This window comes from Chiloscyllium plagiosum, unplaced genomic scaffold (assembly GCF_037043375.1).
Source record: "Chiloscyllium plagiosum isolate Xiang-an unplaced genomic scaffold, Cpla_swu_hap1 HiC_scaffold_21, whole genome shotgun sequence".
Taxonomy (NCBI): domain Eukaryota; kingdom Metazoa; phylum Chordata; class Chondrichthyes; order Orectolobiformes; family Hemiscylliidae; genus Chiloscyllium; species Chiloscyllium plagiosum.
The window spans coordinates 54,456,986-54,480,513 of record NW_028270159.1 but is presented as its reverse complement, the minus strand read 5'-3'; the positions used below and the strand labels follow the sequence as shown (position 1 = coordinate 54,480,513).

Below are 23,528 nucleotides of genomic sequence, written 5' to 3'. Positions count from 1 at the left end.
ACCCCCTCAGTCCGTGTCCCCCCTTACCCCCTCAGTCCCTCTGTCCCCCACACTCCCTCAGTCCCTGTGTTCTCCCTCACCCCCTCAGTCCCTGTGTTGCCCCTTACCCCCTCAGTCCCTGTGTTCCCCCTTACCCTCTCAGTCCCTATGTCCCCTTACTCCCTCAGCCCAGTGTCCCCCCTTTCCCCACCAGTCCTTGTTTCCCCCCTTACCCCCTCAGTGCCTGTGTCTGCCCCTTACCCCCTCAGTCGCTGTGCCCCCCCTTACCCCCTCAGTCCCTGTGTCTGCCCCTTACCCCCTCAGTCCTTGTGCCCCCCTTAACCCCTCAGTCCCTGTGTCCCCCCTCACCCCTCAGTCCCTGTGTCCCCCCTTACCCCCTCAGTCCCTGTGCCACCCCTTACCCCCTCAGTCCCTGTGCCCCCCTTACCCCCCAGTCCCTGTGTCCACCCCTTACCCCCTCAGTCCCTATGTCCCCCCTTACCCCCTCACTCCCTGTGTCCGCCCCTTACCCCCTCAGTCCCTATCCCCCTTACCCCCTCTGTCCTTGTGCCCACCTTAACCCCTCAGTCCTTGTGCCCCCCTTAACCCCTCAGTCCCTGTGTCCCCCCTCACCCCTCAGTCCCTGTGTCCCCCCTTACCCCCTCAGTCCCTGTGTCTGCCCCTTACCCCCTCAGTCCTTGTGCCCCCCTTAACCCCTCAGTCCCTGTGTCCCCCCTCACCCCTCAGTCCCTGTGTCCCCCCTTACCCCCTCAGTCCCTGTGCCACCCCTTACCCCCTCAGTCCCTGTGCCCCCCTTACCCCCCAGTCCCTGTGTCCACCCCTTACCCCCTCAGTCCCTATGACCCCCTTACCCCCTCACTCCCTGTGTCCGCCCCTTACCCCCTCAGTCCCTATCCCCCTTACCCCCTCTGTCCTTGTGCCCACCTTAACCCCTCAGTCCTTGTGCCCCCCTTAACCCCTCAGTCCCTGTGTCCCCCCTCACCCCACAGTCCCTGTGTCCCCCTCTTATCCCCTCAGTCCCTGTCCACCCTTACCCCCTCAGTCCCTCTGTCCCCCCTCACCCCTCAGTCCCTGTGTCCCCCCCTTACCCCCTCAGTCCCGGTCTCCTCCCCTTATCCCCTCAGTCCTTGTGCCCCCCTTAACCTCTCAGTTCCTGTGTCCCCCCCTTACCCACTCAGTCCCTGTGTCCCCCCCTTACCCCCTCAGTCCCTGTGTCACCCCTTACCCCCTCAGTCCCTCTAACCCCTTACCCCGTCAGTCCCTCTGTCCCCCCTCACTCCCTCAGTCCCTGTGTTCCGCCTTACCCCCTCAGTCCCTGTGCCACCCCTTACCCCCTCAGTCCCTGTACCACCTTACCCCCTCAGTCACTGTGCCTCCCATTACCACCTCAATCCCTGTGTCCTTCCTAACCCCCTCTGTCTGACCCCCTTACCCCCTCAGTCCCTGTGTCCCCCCTTACCCCCTCAGTCCCTGTGTTCCCCCTTACCCACTCAGTCCCTATGTCCCCCTTATCCCCTCAGTCCCTGTGCCCCCTTACCCCCTCAGCCCTGTGTCCCCCCTTCCCCCCAGTCCGTGTCCACCCTTATCCCCTCAGTCCCTGTCCCCCCCTCACCCCCTCAGTCCCTGTGTCCCCTTACCCCCTCAGTCCCTGTGTCCCCCTTTACCCACTCAGTCCCTCTGTCCCCCCACACTCCCTCAGTCCCTGTGTTCCCCCTCACCCCCTCAGTCCCTGTGTTCCCCCTTACCCCCTCAGTCCCTGTGCCCCCTTACCCCCTCAGCCCTGTGTCCCCCCTTCCCCCCAGTCCCTGTGTCCACCCTTATCCCCTCAGTCCCTGTCCCCCCCTCACCCCCTCAGTCCCTGTGTCCCCTTACCCCTCAGTACCTCTGTCCCCCTTTACCCCCTCAGTCCCTCTGTCCCCCCACACTCCCTCAGTCCCTGTGTTCCCCCTCACCCCCTCAGTCACTGTGTTCCCCCTTAACCCCTCAGTCCCTGTGTTCCCCCTTACTCCCTCACTCCCTGTGCCACCCCTTACCCCCTCAGTCCCTGTACCACCTTACCCCCTCAGTCCCTGTGCCCCCCATTACCACCTCAATCCCTGTGTCCTTCCTTACCCCCTCTGACTCTGCCCCCCTTACCCCCTCAGTCCCTGTGAGCCCCCTTACCCCCTCAGTTCCTGTCGCCCCTTACCACCTCAGTCCCTGTGTCCCCCTCTTAACCCCTCAGTCCCTGCCCCCCTTACCCCCCCAGTCCCTGTGTCCCCCCTTACCCCCTCAATCCCTCTTTCCCCATTTACCCACTCAGTCCCTGAGTCCCCCCCTTACCCACTCAGTCCCTGTGACCCCCCTTACCCACTCAGTCCCTCTGTCCCCCCCTTACCCCCTTAGTCCCTGTGTCCCCTTACCCCCTCAGTCCCTCTGTCCCCCCTCACTCCCTCAGTCCGTGTGTTCCCCCTTACCCCCTCAGTCCCTGTGCCCCCCATTACCACCTCAATCCTTGTGCCCTTCCTTACCCCCTCTGTCTCTGCCCCCCTTACCCCCTCAGTCCGTGTCCCCCCCTTACCCCCTCAGTCCCTCTGTCCCCCCACACTCCCTCAGTCCCTGTGTTCTCCCTCACACCCTCAGTCCCTGTGTTCCCCCTTACCCCCTCAGTCCCTGTGTTCCCCCTTACCCCCTCAGTCCCTATGTCCCCTTACTCCCTCAGCCCTGTGTCCCCGCTTTCCCCACCAGTCCTTGTGTCTGCCCCTTACCCCCTCAGTCCCTGTGCCCCCCTTACCCCCTCAGTCCCTGTGTCCGCCCCTTACCCTCAGTCCTTGTGCCCCCCTTAACCCCTCAGTCCCTGTGTCCCCCCTCACCCCTCAGTCCCTGTGTCCCCCCTTACCCCCTCAGTCCCTGTGCCCCCCTTACCCCCCAGTCCCTGTGTCCACCCCTTACCCCCTCAGTCCCTGTGTCCCCCCTTACCTCCTCAGTCCCTGTGTCCCCCCTTACCTCCTCAGTCCCTGTGTCCCCCCCACCCCCTCAGTCCCTGTGTCCCCCCTTACCTCCTCAGTCCGTGTCCTCCCATACTCCCTCAGTCCCTGACCCCCTTGCCCCGTCAGTCTCTGTGTCCCCCTACCCCCTCAGTGCCTGTGTCTGCCCCTTACCCCCTCAGTCCCTGTCCAACCTTACCCCCTCAGCCCCTGTGCCCCCCCTCACCCCCTCAGTCCCCCCTTACCCCTTCTCTCCTTGTGTCCCCCATTACCCCCTAAGACCCTGTGTCCCCTACTTACCCCCTCAGTCCCTGTGTCCTCCTCACCCCCTCAGTCCCTGTGTTCCCCCTTACCCCCTCAGTCCCTGTCCCCCATTTCCCCCTCAGTCCCTGTGTCCCCCCATTCCCAACTCAGTCCCTGTTCCCCCCCCTTTTCCCCCTCAGTCCTTGTCGCCACTTTCCCCCTCTGTTCCCCCTCACCCCCTCAGTCCCTGTCTCCCATTACCCCTTCAGTCCCTGTACCCCCTTACCCCCTCAGTCCCTGTGTCCCCTTTATGCCCACAGTCCCTGTGCCCCCTTACCCCCTCAGCCTGTGTCCCCTCCTTCCCCCCAGTCCCTGTGTCCACCCTTATCCCCTCAGTGCCTGCCCCCCCCTCACGCCCTCAGTCCCTGTGACCCCCTTTACCCCCTCAGTCCCTCTGTCCCCCCTCACCCCCTCATTCCCTGTGTTCCCCCTTCCCCCCTCAGTCCCTGTGTCCCCTTACACCCTCAGTCCCTGTGTCTCCCCCCTTACCCCCTCAGTCCCTCTGTCCCCTTACTCCCTCAGACCCTGTGCCACCCCTTACCCCCTTAGTCTCTGTACCACCTTACCCCCTCAGTCCCTTAGCCCCCCATTACCACCTCAATCCCTGTGTCCTTCCTTACCCCCTCTGTCTCTGCCCCCCTTACCCCCTCTGTCTCTGCCCCCCTTACCCCCTCAGACCGTGTGCCCCCCTTTATCCCCTCAGTCCCTGTGAGCCCCCTTATCCTCTCAGTCCCTGTGTTCCTGAAACCAGAAAAATAGCGGCAAAAAGTTCAATCATCTGCGGGCGATGCAGGGATGTTGTCAATGAAAACCTTCCTTCTCCGTGATTAGCGAGAGCACGGAATGTACATGTACTGTCTGGAAATGTGGTGGAGGCAGGTTCAATCTGAGGTATTCCCGACAGTGTGGAAGCTGGACGTTCGGCCCATTGAGTCCACACCACCCACCTGCTAACCTGGTGCTGTGAGGCAGCAGTGCTAACCCCTGAGCCACTATTGAGGGGACGTTGGGTGATTGTCTGGATAGAAATGCAGTGCGGGGCCGTGGAAAAGGCAGGCGTTTAGCACTAGGAGATAGAGCTGGTGCCGACATGATGGGCTGAATGGCCTCCTTATGTACCACAGCAATCCTGTGAAAGGTTATCAGATGTGGACAGGAATGTGAATGTGAGATTCTAGTCAGATTGGCTCCCATGTTATTGATTTACTGATAAGCCGATGGTGCAGATGGAGGGATAGTCTCGAAAGGCCAGCTCCAACTTGATTTCTTTGCTTCCAGCTATCTCTTGTAATTTCGAAGTGGATTTCTGTGAATGGGAAGAAAAGGCGAGCGATGATCTTCAGTGGATTCGTGGTAATGGCAGTGATCTGCTGAAGTACAGCCCAATGTATGATCACACTCTCAACGGCAAAGGTAATTAGGGATGGACCATGGGCTCAAACCTCAGGGCACACAGAGCTAAAGGGTCAGGGTCAGGGTGTGATGGTCAAGTGGTATTGCTGCTGGCCTAGCAATCCCAACAGTAGAAGGTGAGGGCTGCAGATCAGAGCTGGAAATGTGGTGCTGGAAAAGCGCAGCAGGTCAGGCAGCATCCAAGGAGCAGGAGGATCCACGTTTCGGGCATGAGCCCTTCTTCAGGAAACGTCGATCCTCCTGCTCCTTGGATGCCGCCTGACCTGCTGCGCTTTTCCAGCACCACATTTTCAGCTAGTAGCCATCCCAAGAGCCAGGCATTGTTCTGGGGACCCGCGATTGAGTGCAGATGGTGGAATCTGAATTCAATGAAGACGTTTCATCGTTAAACCATGAAATCACTGACGATTCTCGGCTCAGGGAAGGCAATCTGCCAGGTTCACCTGGTCTGGCCTACATGTGACATCAAACCCACAACAACTCTCAGCTGCCCCCTGAACTGGCCCGCAACTCCCTCAGTTGTGTCAGTCACTACAAAGTCTCAACAAAGAAATGAAACCAACTGGACCACCTGGCATTGACTTTGGCACTGATTAGAGTGTTGCTGGAAAAGCGCAGCAGATCTGGCAGCATCCGAGGAGCAGGAAACATCGATGTTTCGGGCAAAAGCTTTTCCTGCTCCTCGGATGCTGCCTGACCTGCTGCGCTTTTCCAGCACCACTGCAATCTTGACTCTAATCTCCAGCATCTGCAGTCCCCACTTCTGCCCAGGAGAAGCAACCCCTGTCGAGCCCGCAAAGTCTCCCTCACTAACATCCAGGGGGGGGATTAGTGTCAAAACGGGGAGAGCTGTCTCACAGACTCGTCAAGCAACAGCCTGACATTGTCATACTCGCGGGACAATACCTTACAGACAATGTCCCGGACACGACCATTACCATCCCTGGATATGTCCTCTCCCACTGGGCAGGACACACCCAGCAGAGGTGGTGGCACACAGTGGGATACAGTCAGGACGGAGTTGCCCTGGAAGTTTTCACCATCGATTCCAGACCCCATAAAGACTTCACATGAAACATGGGCAAGGAAATCCTGCTGATGACCACATCCTGTCCTCCCTCGGCTGGTAAATCAGTACTCCTCCATGTTGACCAACATGTCTGAGGGTAGCAGGGGTGCAGAATGTCCTCTGGGTGGAGGGGTGTCAGAGTCAGCACCATGACTACAGATTGAGCTGGTCAGCTCCTAAAGGACACAGCTGCCGCACTGGGTCTGCAGCAGGCGGTGAGGGAACCAACAACAGGAAAAAAAATACACTCAATCTCATCCTTAACAATCTGCAAATGCAATGAATCATTGTTCAGAATCACCGCCACAAAGTCCTTGTGGAGACAAAGTCCTGCCTTCACATTGTGAATACCTTCCAAATAAGCTAAACAGCTTCTGTCATGGGAGACAGACAGAGGGAACCTTGTACTGCCCTCTGAGGAGAAATGGAGTGGGTTTCAACTTGCAGGTTTGAAGAATGCCAGACTTTTGAAACAGACAAGGTTGTCACCGAACATGACCAGGTAGGTTGTCTCCTTATGGGAGAGTCTAGGGCCAGAGCAGCTAACCTCAGGACATAGGACACTTGGGACAAGTGGAGGGTGAGTTTTCTTTGAGAGTAGTGAATCTGTGCTATTCTTTACCCCTGGGTTGTTCAAGCTGAGGTCGATTGGATTTTTAATAAGGGAGGGGATCAGGGGTTCAGTGGAAAAGGCTGGACAGTAGAGTTCAGGGTGCTGAGATCAGACATGATCTTATTGAATGGTGGAGCAAGTATGATGGGCTGAGTGGCCCACTTCTGCTCCTATATCTGATGACTATTTGACCTGAGAGAGAGTTGATGGGCCTTTGACCTGAATCCCTCTGATCATTATGGGGGACAGTGCTCCAACAATGGGTTTAATCCAGGCATTTAAACAAGAAAGGAATTAGTCCAAGGCAGCATTGCTGTTGGACCTGATGGGGAACCTGTAAATGACAGCACATCTACGAGACAGTACAAAACATTCTGGGCGGCACGGTGGCACAGTGGTTAGCACTGCTGCCTCACAGCGCCAGAGACCCGGGTTCAATTCCCGCCTCAGGCGACTGTCTGTGTGGAGTTTGCACATTCTCCCCGTGTCTGCGTGGGTTTCCTCCGGGTGCTCCAGTTTCCTCCCACAGTCCAAAGGTGTGCAGGTCAGGGTGAATTGGCCATGCTAAATTGTCCGTAGGAAGAAGGGCTTATGCCCGAAACGTCGATTCTCCTGTTCCCTGGATGCTGCCTGACCTGCTGCGCTTTTCCAGCAACACATTTTCAGCTCTAAATTGTCCATAGTGTTAGGTGAAGGGGTAAATGTAGGGGAATGGGTCTGGGTGGGTTGCGCTTCGGTGGGTCGGTGTGGACTTGTTGGGCCGAAGGGCCTGTTTCCACACTGTAATGTAATCTAATCTATAAAGCTGTGAACACAGAACACACCTTTCACCACTAACAAAGCATCCTTTGAATTTCAGGATATTACTTGTTTATCCACAATTCATCAGCCTTACACCCAAACCAGGCAGCAAGGCTCACAACGGTCCTCCAGACTGCCACCTCGGCCAATCAGTGCTTATCCTTCTGGTATCACATGTATGGACCGAAAATTGGTGAGTGTTCAGAAAGCATTGGACAGAAATGACTAACACGAGGGGTCATAGTTTTAAGCTGTTTGAAGGAAAGTGTAGAGGGGATGTCAGAGGCGGGTTCTTTACACAGAGAGTTGTGAGAGCATGGAATGTGTTGCCAGCAGCAGTTGTGGAAGCGAGGTCATTGGGGACATTTAAGAGACTCCTCGACATACATATGGTCACAAACATTTGAGGGTGCATACATGAGGTCATGGGTCGGCACAACATCGTGGGCTGAAGGGCCTGTTCTGTGCTGTACTGTTCTATGTTCTACGTTCAAAATCATTCTCAAAGTATAGCCAGGGAACACTCCTCTACATGTACCAACTCTCAGTAGGACACATTCCGACACACACTGACTCTCATTGGGGTACAGTCCCACCCACACACTGACACTCATTGGGGTACAGTCCCACACACACTGACTCTCATTGGGGGACAGTCCCACACACACTGACTCTCACTGGGATACAGTCCCACACACACTGACTCTCATTGGGGTACAGTCCCACCCACACACTGACACTCATTGGGGTACAGTCCCACACACACTGACTCTCATTGGGGGACAGTCCCACACACACTGACTCTCACTGGGATACAGTCCCACACACACTGACACTCATTGGGGTACAGTCCCACACACACTGACTCTCATTGGGGTACAGTCCCACACACACTGACCCTCACTGGGATACAGTCCCACACACACTGATTCTCACTGGGATACAGTCCCACACACACTGACTCTCACTGGGATACAGTCCCACACACACTGACTCTCACTGGGGTACAGTCCCACACACACTGACCCTCACTGGGATACAGTCCCACACACACTGACTCTCACTGGGATACAGTCCCACACACACTGACTCTCACTGGGGTACAGGGTCCCACACACACTGACTCTCAATGGGGTACAGTCCCACACACACTGACTCTCACTTGGGTACAGTCCCACATACGCTGACCCTCACTGGGATACAGTCCCACACACACTGACACTCATTGGGGTACAGTCACACACACTGACTCTCACTGGGGTACAGTCCCACACACACTGACTCTCACTGGGGTACAGTCCCACACACACTGACTCTTACTGGGGTACAGTCCCACCCACACACTGACTCTCACTGGGGTACAGTCCCACACACACTGACTCTCACTGGGGTACAGTCCCACAGACACTGACTCTCACTGAGGCACAGTCCCACACACACTGACTCTCACTGGGATACAGTCCCACACACACTGACCCTCACTGGGGTACAGTCCCACACACACACTGACTCTCACTGGGGTACAGTCCCACACACACTGACTCTCACTGGGATACAGTCCCACACAAACTGACTCTCACTGGGATACAGTCCCACACACACTGACTCTCACTGTGGTACAGTCCCACACACACTGACCCTCACTGGGATACAGTCCCACACACAATGACTCTCACTGGGATACAGTCCCACACACACTGACTCTCACTGGGGTAGAGGGTCCCACACTCACTGACTCTCACTGGGGTACAGTCACACACACACTGATTCACAATGGGGGACAGTCCCACACACACTGACTCTCACTGGGGGACAGTCCCACACACACACTGACACTCACTGGGGGACAGTCCCACACACACTGACTATCACTGGGATACAGTCCCACACACACACTGACACTCACTGGGGTACAGTCCCACACACACACTGACACTCACTGGGGGACAGTCCCACACACACTGACTCTCACTGGGGGACAGTCCCACACACACTGACTCTCACTGGGGTACAGTCCCACGCACACACTGAATCTCTCTGGGATACAGTCCCACACACACTGACTCTCACTGGGTGACGGTCCCACACACACTGACTCTCACTGGGATTCAGCCCCACCCTCACATTGACTCTCACAGGGGTACAGTCCCACACACACTGACTCTCACTGGGGTACAGTCCCACCCACACACTAACTCTCACTTGGGAACAGTCCCACATACGCTGACTCTCATTGGAGTACAGTCACACACACACTGACTCTCAATGGGGGACAGTCCCACACACACTGACTCTCACTAGGGCACAGTCCCACACACACTGACTCTCACTGGGATACAGTCCCACACACACACTGACTCTCACTGGGGTACAGTCCCACGCACACACTGACTCTCACTGGGGTACAGTCCCACCCACACACTGAATCTCACTAGAGTACAGTCCCACACACACTGACTCTCACTGGGGCACAGTCCCACACACACTGACTCTCACTGGGATACAGTCCCACACACACTGACTCTCACTGGGGTACAGTCCCACCCACACACTGACTCTCACTGGGCCACAGTCCCACACACACTGACTCTCGTTGGGATACAGTCCCACACACACTGACTCTCACTGAGGTACAGTCCCGCACACACTAACTCTCACTGGGATACAGTCCCACACACACTGACTCTCACTGGGTGACGGTCCCACACACACTGACTCTCACTGGGATGCAGTCCCACACATACACTGACACTCACTGGGGGACAGTCCCACACACACTGACTCTCACTGGGGTACAGTCCCACACACAGTGACACTCACTGGGGGACAGTCCCACACACACTGACTCTTACTGGGGTACAGTCCCACACACGCTGACTCTCACTGGGGTACAGTCCCACACACACTGACTCTCACTGTGGTACAGTACCACACACACTGACTCTCACTGGGATACAGTCCCACACACACTGATTCTCACTGGGGTACAGTCCCACACACACTGACTCTCACTGGGGTACAGTCCCACCCACACACTGTCTCTCACTGCGGTACAATCCCACACACACTGACTCTCACTGGGGTACAGTCCCACCCACACACTGACTCTCACTGAGGTACAGTCCCATACACACTGACTCTCATTGGGATACAGTCCCACACACACTGACTCTCACTGGGGTACAGTCCCACCCACACACTGACTCTCACTGGGGTACAGTTCCACAGACACTGAAACTCACTGGGGTACAGTCTCACACACACACAGACTCTCACTGGGATTCAGCCCCACCCTCACATTGACTCTCACAGGGGTACAATCCCACACACACTGACTCTCACTGGGGTACAGTCCCACCCACACACTAACTCTCACTTGGGTATAGTCCCACATACGCTGACTCTCACTGGAGTACAGTCACACACACACTGACTCTCAATGGGGGACAGTCCTACACACACTGACTCTCACTGGGGCACAGTCCCACACACACTGACTCTCACTGTGGTACAGTCCCACCCACACACTGACTCTCACTGGGGTACAGTCCCACCCACACACTGTCTCTCACTGGGGTACAGTCCCACCCACACACTGAATCTCACTGGGGTACAGTCCCACCCACACACTGACTTTCACTGGGGCACAGTCCCACACACACTGACTCTCACTGGGATACAGTCCCACACACACTGACTCTCACTGGGGTCCAGACCCACACACACTGACTCTCACTTGGGTACAGTCCCACACACACTGACATTCACTGGGGGACAGTCCCACACACACTGACTCTCACTGGGGTGACAGTCCCACATACACTGACTCTCACTGGGGTACAGTCCCACACACACTGACTCTCACTGGGGTACAGTCCCCCACACACTGAATCTCACTGAGGTACAGTCCCACACACACTGACTCTCACTGGGGTACAGTCCCACACACACTGACTCTCACTGGGCCACAGTCCCACACACACTGACTCTCACTGGGATACAGTCCCACACACACTGACTCTCACTGGGGTGACAGTCCCACATACACTGAATCTCACTGGGGTACAGTCCCACACACAATGACTCTCACTGGGGTACAGTCCCACACACACTGACTCTCACTGGGGTACAGTCCCACCCACACACTGACTCTCACTGGGGTACAGTCCAACACACACTGACTCTCACTGGGGTACAGTCCCACCCACACACTGATTCTCATTGGGGTACAGTCACACCCGCACACTGACTCTCACTGGGGTACAGTCCCACACACACTGACTCTTACTGGGGTACAGTCCCACCCACACACTGACTCTCACTGGGGTACAGTCCCACACACACTGACTATCATTGGGATACAGTCCCACACACACTGACTCTCACTGGTGTACAGTCCCACCCACGCACTGACACTCACTGGGGTACAGTCCCACCCACACACTGACTCTTACTTGGGTACAGTCCAACCCACACACTGACTCTCACTGGGGTACAGTCACACACACACAGACTCTCACTGGGATACAGTCCCACTCACACATTGACTCTCACTGGGGTACAGTCCCACCCACACACTGATTCTCATTGGGGTACAGTCACACCCACACACTGACTCTCACTGGGGTACAGTCCCACACACACTGACTCTTACTGGGGTACAGTCCCACCCACACACTGACTCTCACTGGGGTACAGTCCCACAGACACTGACTCTCACTGGGGTACAGTCACACACACACAGACTCTCACTGGGATTCAGCCCGACCCTCACATTGACTCTCACAGGGGTAGAGTCCCACATACGCTGACTCTCACTGGAGTACAGTCCCACACACACACTAACTCTCACTTGGGTACAGTCCCACATACGCTGACTCTCACTGGAGTACAGTCACACACACACTGACTCTCAATGGGGGACAGTCCCACACACACTGACTCTCACTGGGGCACAGTCCCACACACACTGACTCTCATTGTGGTACAGTCCCACCCACACACTGACTCTCACTGGGGTACAGTCCCATCCACACACTGACTCTCACTGGGGTACAGTCCCACCCACACACTGAATCTCACTGGAGTACAGTCCCACACACACTAACTCTCACTGGGGCACAGTCCCACACACACTGACTCTCACAGAGGTACAGTCCCACACACACTGACTCTCACTGGGCCACAGTCCCACACACACTGACTCTCACTGGGATACAGTCCCACACACATTGACTCTCACTGGGGTCCAGACCCACACACACTGACTCTCACTGGGGTACAGTCCCACACACATTGACATTCACTGGGGGACAGTCCCACACACACTGACTCTCACTGGGGTACAGTCCCACCCACACACTGACTCTCATTGGGGTACAGTCCCACACACGCTGACTCTCACTGGGGTGACAGTCCCACCCACACACTGATTCACACTGGGGTACAGTCACACCCACACACTGACTCTCACTGGGGTGCAGTCCCACACACACTGCCTCTTACTGGGGTACAGTCCCACCCACACACTGACTCTCACTGGGGTACAGTCCCACACACACTGACTCTCACTGGGATACAGTCCCACACACACTGACTCTCACTGGTGTACAGTCCCACCCACACACTGACTCTCACTGGGGTACAGTCCCACCCACACACTGACTCTCACGTGGGTACAGTCCCACCCACACACTGACTCTCACTGGGGTACAGTCACACACACACTGACTCTCATTTGGGTACAGTCCCACGTACGCTGACTCTCACTGGGGTACAGTCACACACACACTGACACTCAATGGAGGACAGTCCCACACACACTGACTCTCACTGGGGTACAGTCCCACACACACTGACGTTCACTGGGGTACAGTCCCACCCACACACTAACACTCACTTGGGTACAGTCCCACATACGCTGACTCTCACTGGGGTACAGTCACACACACACTGACTCTCAATGGGGGACAGTCCCACACACACTGACTCTCACTGGGGCACAGTCCCACACACACTGACTCTCACTGGAGAACAGTCCCACACACAAAGACTCTCACTGGGGCACAGTCCCACACACACTGACTCTCACTGAGGTACAGTCCTACACAAACACTAACTCTCACTTGGGTACAGTCCCACATATGCTGGCTCTCACTGGGGTACAGTCCCACACACACTGACTCTCACTTGGGTAAAGTCCCACACACACTGACATTCACTGGGGGACAGTCCCACACACACTGACTCTCACTGGGGTGACAGTCCCACATACACTGACTCTCACTGGGGTACAGTCCCACACACGCTGACTCTCACTGGGGTACAGTCACACACACACTGACTCTCACTGGGGTACAGCCCCACCCACACACTGACTCTCACTGGGGTACAGTCCCACACACACTGACTCTCACTGGGGTACAGTCCCACCCACACACTGATTCTCACTGGGGTACAGTCACACCCACAGACTGACTCTCACTGGGGTACAGTCCCACACACACTGTGTCTTACTGGGGTACAGCCCCACCCACACACTGACTCTCACTGGGGTACAGTCCCACCCACACACTGACTCTCACTGGGGTACAGTCCCACCCACACACTGAATCTCACTGGAGTACAGTCCCACACACACTAACTCTCACTGGGGCACAGTCCCACACACACTGACTCTCACAGAGGTACAGTCCCACACACACTGACTCTCACTGGGCCACAGTCCCACACACACTGACTCTCACTGGGATACAGTCCCACACACATTGACTCTCACTGGGGTCCAGACCCACACACACTGACTCTCACTGGGGTACAGTCCCACACACATTGACATTCACTGGGGGACAGTCCCACACACACTGACTCTCACTGGGGTACAGTCCCACCCACACACTGACTCTCATTGGGGTACAGTCCCACACACGCTGACTCTCACTGGGGTGACAGTCCCACCCACACACTGATTCACACTGGGGTACAGTCACACCCACACACTGACTCTCACTGGGGTGCAGTCCCACACACACTGCCTCTTACTGGGGTACAGTCCCACCCACACACTGACTCTCACTGGGGTACAGTCCCACACACACTGACTCTCACTGGGATACAGTCCCACACACACTGACTCTCACTGGTGTACAGTCCCACCCACACACTGACTCTCACTGGGGTACAGTCCCACCCACACACTGACTCTCACTTGGGTACAGTCCCACCCACACACTGACTCTCACTGGGGTACAGTCACACACACACTGACTCTCATTTGGGTACAGTCCCACGTACGCTGACTCTCACTGGGGTACAGTCACACACACACTGACACTCAATGGAGGACAGTCCCACACACACTGACTCTCACTGGGGTACAGTCCCACACACACTGACGTTCACTGGGGTACAGTCCCACCCACACACTAACACTCACTTGGGTACAGTCCCACATACGCTGACTCTCACTGGGGTACAGTCACACACACACTGACTCTCAATGGGGGACAGTCCCACACACACTGACTCTCACTGGGGCACAGTCCCACACACACTGACTCTCACTGGAGAACAGTCCCACACACAAAGACTCTCACTGGGGCACAGTCCCACACACACTGACTCTCACTGAGGTACAGTCCTACACAAACACTAACTCTCACTTGGGTACAGTCCCACATATGCTGACTCTCACTGGGGTACAGTCCCACACACACTGACTCTCACTTGGGTACAGTCCCACACACACTGACATTCACTGGGGGACAGTCCCACACACACTGACTCTCACTGGGGTGACAGTCCCACATACACTGACTCTCACTGGGGTACAGTCCCACACACGCTGACTCTCACTGGGGTACAGTCCCACACACACTGACTCTCACTGGGGTACAGCCCCACCCACACACTGACTCTCACTGGGGTACAGTCCCACACACACTGACTCTCACTGGGGTACAGTCCCACACACACTGTGTCTTACTGGGGTACAGCCCCACCCACACACTGACTCTCACTGGTGTACAGTCCAACACACACTGACTCTCACTGGGATACAGTCCCACACACACTGACTCTCACTGGTGTACATTCCCACCCACACACTGACTCTCACTGGGGTACAGTCCCACCCACACACTGACTCTCACTGGGGTACAGTCCCACCCACACACTGACTCTCATTGTGGTGCAGTCACACACACACAGACTCTCACTGGGCTACAGTCCCACTGACACATTGACTCTCACTGGGGTAGAGGGTCCCACACACACTGACTCTCAATGGGGTACAGTCCCACACACACTGACTCTCACTGGGATACAGTCCCACACACACTGACACTCACTGGGGTACAGTCCCACATACGCTGACTCTCACTGGGGTACAGTCACACACACACTGACTCTCAATGGGGGACAGTCCCACACACACTGACTCTCACTGGGGTACAGTCCCACACACACACTGACACTCACTGGGGGACAGTCCCACACACACTGACTCTCACTGGGGGACAGTCCCACACACACTGACACTCACTGCGGGACAGTCCCACACACACTGACTCTCACTGTGGGACAGTCCCACACACACTGACTCTCACTGGGGTACAGTCCCACCCACACACTGAATCTCACTGGAGTACAGTCCCGCACTCACTGACTCTCACTGGGGGACAGTCCCACACACACTGACTCTCACTGGGGTACAGTCCCACCCACACACTGACTCTCACTGGGGTACAGTCCCACCCACACACTGAATCTCACTGGAGTACAGTCCCACACACACTAACTCTCACTGGGGCACAGTCCCACACACACTGACTCTCACAGAGGTACAGTCCCACACACACTGACTCTCACTGGGCCACAGTCCCACACACACTGACTCTCACTGGGATACAGTCCCACACACATTGACTCTCACTGGGGTCCAGACCCACACACACTGACTCTCACTGGGATACAGTCCCACACACACTGACTCTCACTGGGGTACAGTCCCACCCACACACTGACTCTCACTGAGGTACAGTCCCACATACACTGACTCTCACGAGGATACAGTCCCGCACACACTGACTCTCACTGGGATACAGTCCCACACACACTGACTCTCACTGGGTGACAGTCCCACACACACTGACTCTCACTGGGACACAGTCCCACACACACTGACACTCACTGCGGGACAGTCCCACACACACTGACTCTCACTGGGGGGACAGTCCCACACACACTGACTCTTACTGGGGTACAGTCCCACACACGCTGACTCTCACTGGGGTACAGTCCCACACACCCTGACTCTCACTGGGGTACAGTCCCACACACACTGACTCTCACTGGGGTACAGTCCCACACACGCTGACTCTCACTGGGTTACAGTCCCCCACACACTGACTCTCACTGAGGCACAGTCCCACACACACTGACTCTCACTGAGGTACAGTCCCACACACACTGACTCTCACTGGGGTACAGTCCCACACACACTGACTCTCACTGGGCCACAGTCCCACACACACTGACTCTCACTGGGATACACTCCCACACACACTGACTCTCACTTGGGGACAGTCCCACACACACTCACATTCACTGGGGGACAGTCCCACACATACTGACTCGATCTGTAGTGACAGTCCCACATACACTGACTCTCACTGGGGTACAGTCCCACACACGCTGACTCTCACTGGGGTACAGTCCCACACACACTGACTCTCACTGGGGTACAGTCCCACCCACACACTGACTCTCACTGGGGTACAGTCCCACACACACTGACTCTTACTGGGGTACAGTCCCACCCACACACTGACTCTCACTGGGGTACAGTCCCACACACACTGACTCTCACTGGTATACAGTCCCACACACACTGACTCTCACTGGTGTACAGTCCCACCCACACACTGACTCTCACTGGGGTACAGTCCCACCCACACACTGACTCTCACTGGGGTACAGTCCCACCCACACACTGACTCTCATTGTGGTACAGTCACACACACACAGACTCTCACTGGGCTACAGTCCCACTGACACATTGACTCTCACTGGGCTAGAGGGTCCCACACACACTGACTCTCAATGGGGTACAGTCCCACACACACTGACTCTCACTGGGGGACAGTCCCACACACACTGACTCTCACTGGGATACAGTCCCACACACACTGACTCTCACTGGGGTACAGTCCCACACACACCGACTCTCACTGGGGTACAGTCCCACCCACACACTGACTCTCACTGGGGTACAGTCCCACACACACTGACTCTCACTAGGGTACAGTCCCACACACACTGACTCTTACTGGGGTACAGTCCCACCCATACACTGACTCTCACTGGGATACAGTCCCACACACACTGACTCTCACTGGGGTACAGTCCCACCCACACACTGACTCTCACTGGGGTACAGTCCCACCCACACACTGACTCTCAGTGGGGTACAGTCCCACCCACACACTGACTCTCATCGTGGTACAGCCACACACACACAGACTCTCACTGGGATACAGTCCCACTGACTCATTGACTCTCACTGAGCTAGAGGGTCCCACACACACTGACTCTCAATGGGGTACAGTCCCACACACACTGACTCTAACTGGGATACAGTCCCACACTCACTGAAACTCACTGGGGGACAGTCCCACACACACTGACTCTCACTGGGGGGACAGTCCCACACACACTGACTCTTACTGGGGTACAGTCCCACACACGCTGACTCTCACTGGGATACAGTCCACTCACACATTGACTCTCACTGGGGTACAGTCCCACCCACACACTGATTCTCATTGGGGTACAGTCACACCCACACACTGACTCTCACTGGGGTACAGTCCCACACACACTGACTCTTACTGGGGTACAGTCCCACCCACACACTGAATCTCACTGGGGTACAGTCCCACAGACACTGACTCTCACTGGGGTACAGTCACACACACACAGACTCTCACTGGGATTCAGCCCGACCCTCACATTGACTCTCACAGGGGTAGAGTCCCACACACACTCTCACTATTGTACAGTCCCACACACACACTAACTCTCACTTGGGTACAGTCCCACATACGCTGACTCTCACAGGAGTACAGTCACACACACACTGACTCTCAATGGGGGACAGTCCCACACACACTGACTCTCACTGGGGCACAGTCCCACACACACTGACTCTCATTGTGGTACAGTCCCACCCACACACTGACTCTCACTGGGGTACAGTCCCACCCACACACTGACTCTCACTGGGGTACAGTCCCACCCACACACTGAATCTCACTGGAGTACAGTCCCACACACACTAACTCTCACTGGGGCACAGTCCCACACACACTGACTCTCACAGAGGTACAGTCCCACACACACTGACTCTCACTGGGCCACAGTCCCACACACACTGACTCTCACTGGGATACAGTCCCACACACATTGACTCTCACTGGGGTCCAGACCCACACACTCTGACTCTCACTGGGGTACAGTCCCACACACATTGACATTCACTGGGGGACAGTCCCACACACACTGACTCTCACTGGGGTACAGTCCCACACACGCTGACTCTCACTGGGGTGACAGTCCCACCCACACACTGATTCACACTGGGGTACAGTCACACCCACACACTGACTCTGACTGGGGTGCAGTCCCACACACACTGCCTCTTACTGGGGTACAGTCGCACCCACACACTGACTCTCACTGGGGTACAGTCCCACACACACTGACTCTCACTGGGATACAGTCCCACACACACTGACTCTCACTGGTGTACAGTCCCACCCACACACTGACTCTCACTGGGGTACAGTCCCACCCACACACTGACTCGCACTTGGGTACAGTCCCACCCACACACTGACTCTCACTGGGGTACAGTCACACACACACTGACTCTCACTTGGGTACATTCCCACGTACGCTGACTCTCACTGGGGTACAGTCACACACACACTGACACTCAATGGAGGACAGTCCCACACACACTGACACTCACTGCGGGACAGTCCCACACACACTGACTCTCACTGTGGGACAGTCCCACACACACTGACTCTCACTGGGGTACAGTCCCACCCACACACTGAATCTCACTGGAGTACAGTCCCGCACTCACTGACTCTCACTGGGGGACAGTCCCACACACACTGACTCTCACTGGGGTACAGTCCCACCCACACACTGACTCTCACTGGGGTACAGTCCCACCCACACACTGAATCTCACTGGAGTACAGTCCCACACACACTAACTCTCACTGGGGCACAGTCCCACACACACTGACTCTCACAGAGGTACAGTCCCACACACACTGACTCTCACTGGGCCACAGTCCCACACACACTGACTCTCACTGGGATACAGTCCCACACACATTGACTCTCACTGGGGTCCAGACCCACACACACTGACTCTCACTGGGATACAGTCCCACACACACTGACTCTCACTGGGGTACAGTCCCACCCACACACTGACTCTCACTGAGGTACAGTCCCACATACACTGACTCTCACGAGGATACAGTCCCGCACACACTGACTCTCACTTGGATACAGTCCCACACACACTGACTCTCACTGGGTGACAGTCCCACACACACTGACTCTCACTGGGACACAGTCCCACACATACTGACACTCACTGGGGTACAGTCCCACACACACTGACTCTCACTGGGATACAGTCCCACACACACTGACACTCACTGCGGGACAGTCCCACACACACTGACTCTCACTGGGGGGACAGTCCCACACAAGCTGACTCTCACTGGGGTACAGTCCCACACACCCTGATTCTCACTGGGGTACAGTCCCACACACACTGACTCTCACTGGGGTACAGTCCCACACACGCTGACTCTCACTGGGGTACAGTCCCCCACACACTGACTCTCACTGAGGCACAGTCCCACACACACTGACTCTCACTGAGGTACAGTCCCACACACACTGACTCTCACTGGGGTACAGTCCCACACACACTGACTCTCACTGGGCCACAGTCCCACACACACTGACTCTCACTGGGATACAGTCCCACACACACTGACTCTCACTTGGGGACAGTCCCACACACACTGACTCTCACTGGGGTACAGTCCCACACACACTGACTCTCACTGGGGTACAGTCCCACCCACACACTGACTCTCACTGGGGTACAGTCCCACACACACTGACTCTCACTGGGATACAGTCCCACACACACTGACTCTCACTGGGATACAGTCCCCCACACACTGACTCTCACTGGGGTACAGTCCCACCCACACACTGACTCTCACTGAGGTACAGTCCCACACACACTGACTCTCACTGGGGTACAGTCCCACACACACTGACTCTCACTGGGCCACAGTCCCACACACACTGACTCTCACTGGGATACAGTCCCACACACACTGACTCTCACTTGGGGACAGTCCCACACACACTCACATTCACTGGGGGACAGTCCCACACATACTGACTCGATCTGTAGTGACAGTCCCACATACACTGACTCTCACTGGGGTACAGTCCCACACACACTGACTCTAACTGAGATACAGTCCCACACTCACTGAAACTCACTGGGGGACAGTCCCACACACACTGACTCTCACTGGGGGGACAGTCCCACACACACTGACTCTTACTGGGGTACAGTCCCACACACGCTGACTCTCACTGGGATACAGTCCACTCACACATTGACTCTCACTGGGGTACAGTCCCACCCACACACTGATTCTCATTGGGGTACAGTCACACCCACACACTGACTCTCACTGGGGTACAGTCCCACACACACTGACTCTTACTGGGGTACAGTCCCACTCACACACTGAATCTCACTGGGGTACAGTCCCACAGACACTGACTCTCACTGGGGTACAGTCACACACACACAGACTCTCACTGGGATTCAGCCCGACCCTCACATTGACTCTCACAGGGGTAGAGTCCCACACACACTCTCACTATTGTACAGTCCCACACACACACTAACTCTCACTTGGGTACAGTCCCACATACGCTGACTCTCACTGGAGTACAGTCACACACACACTGACTCTCAATGGGGGACAGTCCCACACACACTGACTCTCACTGGGGCACAGTCCCACACACACTGACTCTCATTGTGGTACAGTCCCACCCACACACTGACTCTCACTGGGGTACAGTCCCACCCACACACTGACTCTCACTGGGGTACAGTCCCACCCACACACTGAATCTCACTGGAGTACAGTCCCACACACACTAACTCTCACTGGGGCACAGTCCCACACACACTGACTCTCACAGAGGTACAGTCCCACACACACTGACTCTCACTGGGCCACAGTCCCACACACACTGACTCTCACTGGGATACAGTCCCACACACATTGACTCTCACTGGGGTCCAGACCCACACACTCTGACTCTCACTGGGGTACAGTCCCACACACATTGACATTCACTGGGGGACAGTCCCACACACACTGACTCTCACTGGGGTACAGTCCCCCACACACTGACTCTCACTGAGGCACAGTCCCACACACACTGACTCTCACTGAGGTACAGTCCCACACACACTGACTCTCACTGGGGTACAGTCCCACACACACTGACTCTCACTGGGCCACAGTCCCACACACACTGACTCTCACTGGGATACACTCCCACACACACTGACTCTCACTTGGGGACAGTCCCACACACACTCACATTCACTGGGGGACAGTCCCACACATACTGACTCGATCTGTAGTGACAGTCCCACATACACTGACTCTCACTGGGGTACAGTCCCACACACGCTGACTCTCGCTGGGGTACAGTCCCACACACACTGACTCTCACTGGGGTACAGTCCCACCCACACACTGACTCTCACTGGGGTACAGTCCCACACACACTGACTCTTACTGGGGTACAGTCCCACCCACACACTGACTCTCACTGGGGTACAGTCCCACACACACTGACTCTCACTGGTATACAGTCCCACACACACTGACTCTCACTGGTGTACAGTCCCACCCACACACTGACTCTCACTGGGGTACAGTCCCACCCACACACTGACTCTCACTGGGGTACAGTCCCACCCACACACTGACTCTCATTGTGGTACAGTCACACACACACAGACTCTCACTGGGCTACAGTCCCACTGACACATTGACTCTCACTGGGCTAGAGGGTCCCACACACACTGACTCTCAATGGGGTACAGTCCCACACACACTGACTCTCACTGGGGGACAGTCCCACACACACTGACTCTCACTGGGATACAGTCCCACACACACTGACTCTCACTGGGGTACAGTCCCACACACACCGACTCTCACTGGGGTACAGTCCCACCCACACACTGACTCTCACTGGGGTACAGTCCCACACACACTGACTCTCACTAGGGTACAGTCCCACACACACTGACTCTTACTGGGGTACAGTCCCACCCATACACTGACTCTCACTGGGATACAGTCCCACACACACTGACTCTCACTGGGGTACAGTCCCACCCACACACTGACTCTCACTGGGGTACAGTCCCACCCACACACTGACTCTCAGTGGGGTACAGTCCCACCCACACACTGACTCTCATCGTGGTACAGCCACACACACACAGACTCTCACTGGGATACAGTCCCACTGACTCATTGACTCTCACTGAGCTAGAGGGTCCCACACACACTGACTCTCAATGGGGTACAGTCCCACACACACTGACTCTAACTGGGATACAGTCCCACACTCACTGAAACTCACTGGGGGACAGTCCCACACACACTGACTCTCACTGGGGGGACAGTCCCACACACACTGACTCTTACTGGGGTACAGTCCCACACACGCTGACTCTCACTGGGATACAGTCCACTCACACATTGACTCTCACTGGGGTACAGTCCCACCCACACACTGATTCTCATTGGGGTACAGTCACACCCACACACTGACTCTCACTGGGGTACAGTCCCACACACACTGACTCTTACTGGGGTACAGTCCCACCCACACACTGAATCTCACTGGGGTACAGTCCCACAGACACTGACTCTCACTGGGGTACAGTCACACACACACAGACTCTCACTGGGATTCAGCCCGACCCTCACATTGACTCTCACAGGGGTAGAGTCCCACACACACTCTCACTATTGTACAGTCCCACACACACACTAACTCTCACTTGGGTACAGTCCCACATACGCTGACTCTCACAGGAGTACAGTCACACACACACTGACTCTCAATGGGGGACAGTCCCACACACACTGACTCTCACTGGGGCACAGTCCCACACACACTGACTCTCATTGTGGTACAGT

General features: G+C 55.9%; 1 protein-coding gene across 1 annotated transcript in view; it reads left to right on the top strand.

The window, feature by feature from the left end:
- LOC122546186 (apical endosomal glycoprotein-like) overlaps positions 1-23,528 on the top strand; it is a 556,180-nt gene that overhangs the window by 65,267 nt on the left and 467,385 nt on the right. Inside the window, exons 2-3 of the mRNA XM_087998580.1 lie at positions 4,548-4,682; positions 7,224-7,358. Coding sequence (XP_087854706.1) covers positions 4,548-4,682; positions 7,224-7,358 — 270 coding nt within the window. The remainder of the gene's footprint in view (positions 1-4,547; positions 4,683-7,223; positions 7,359-23,528) is intronic.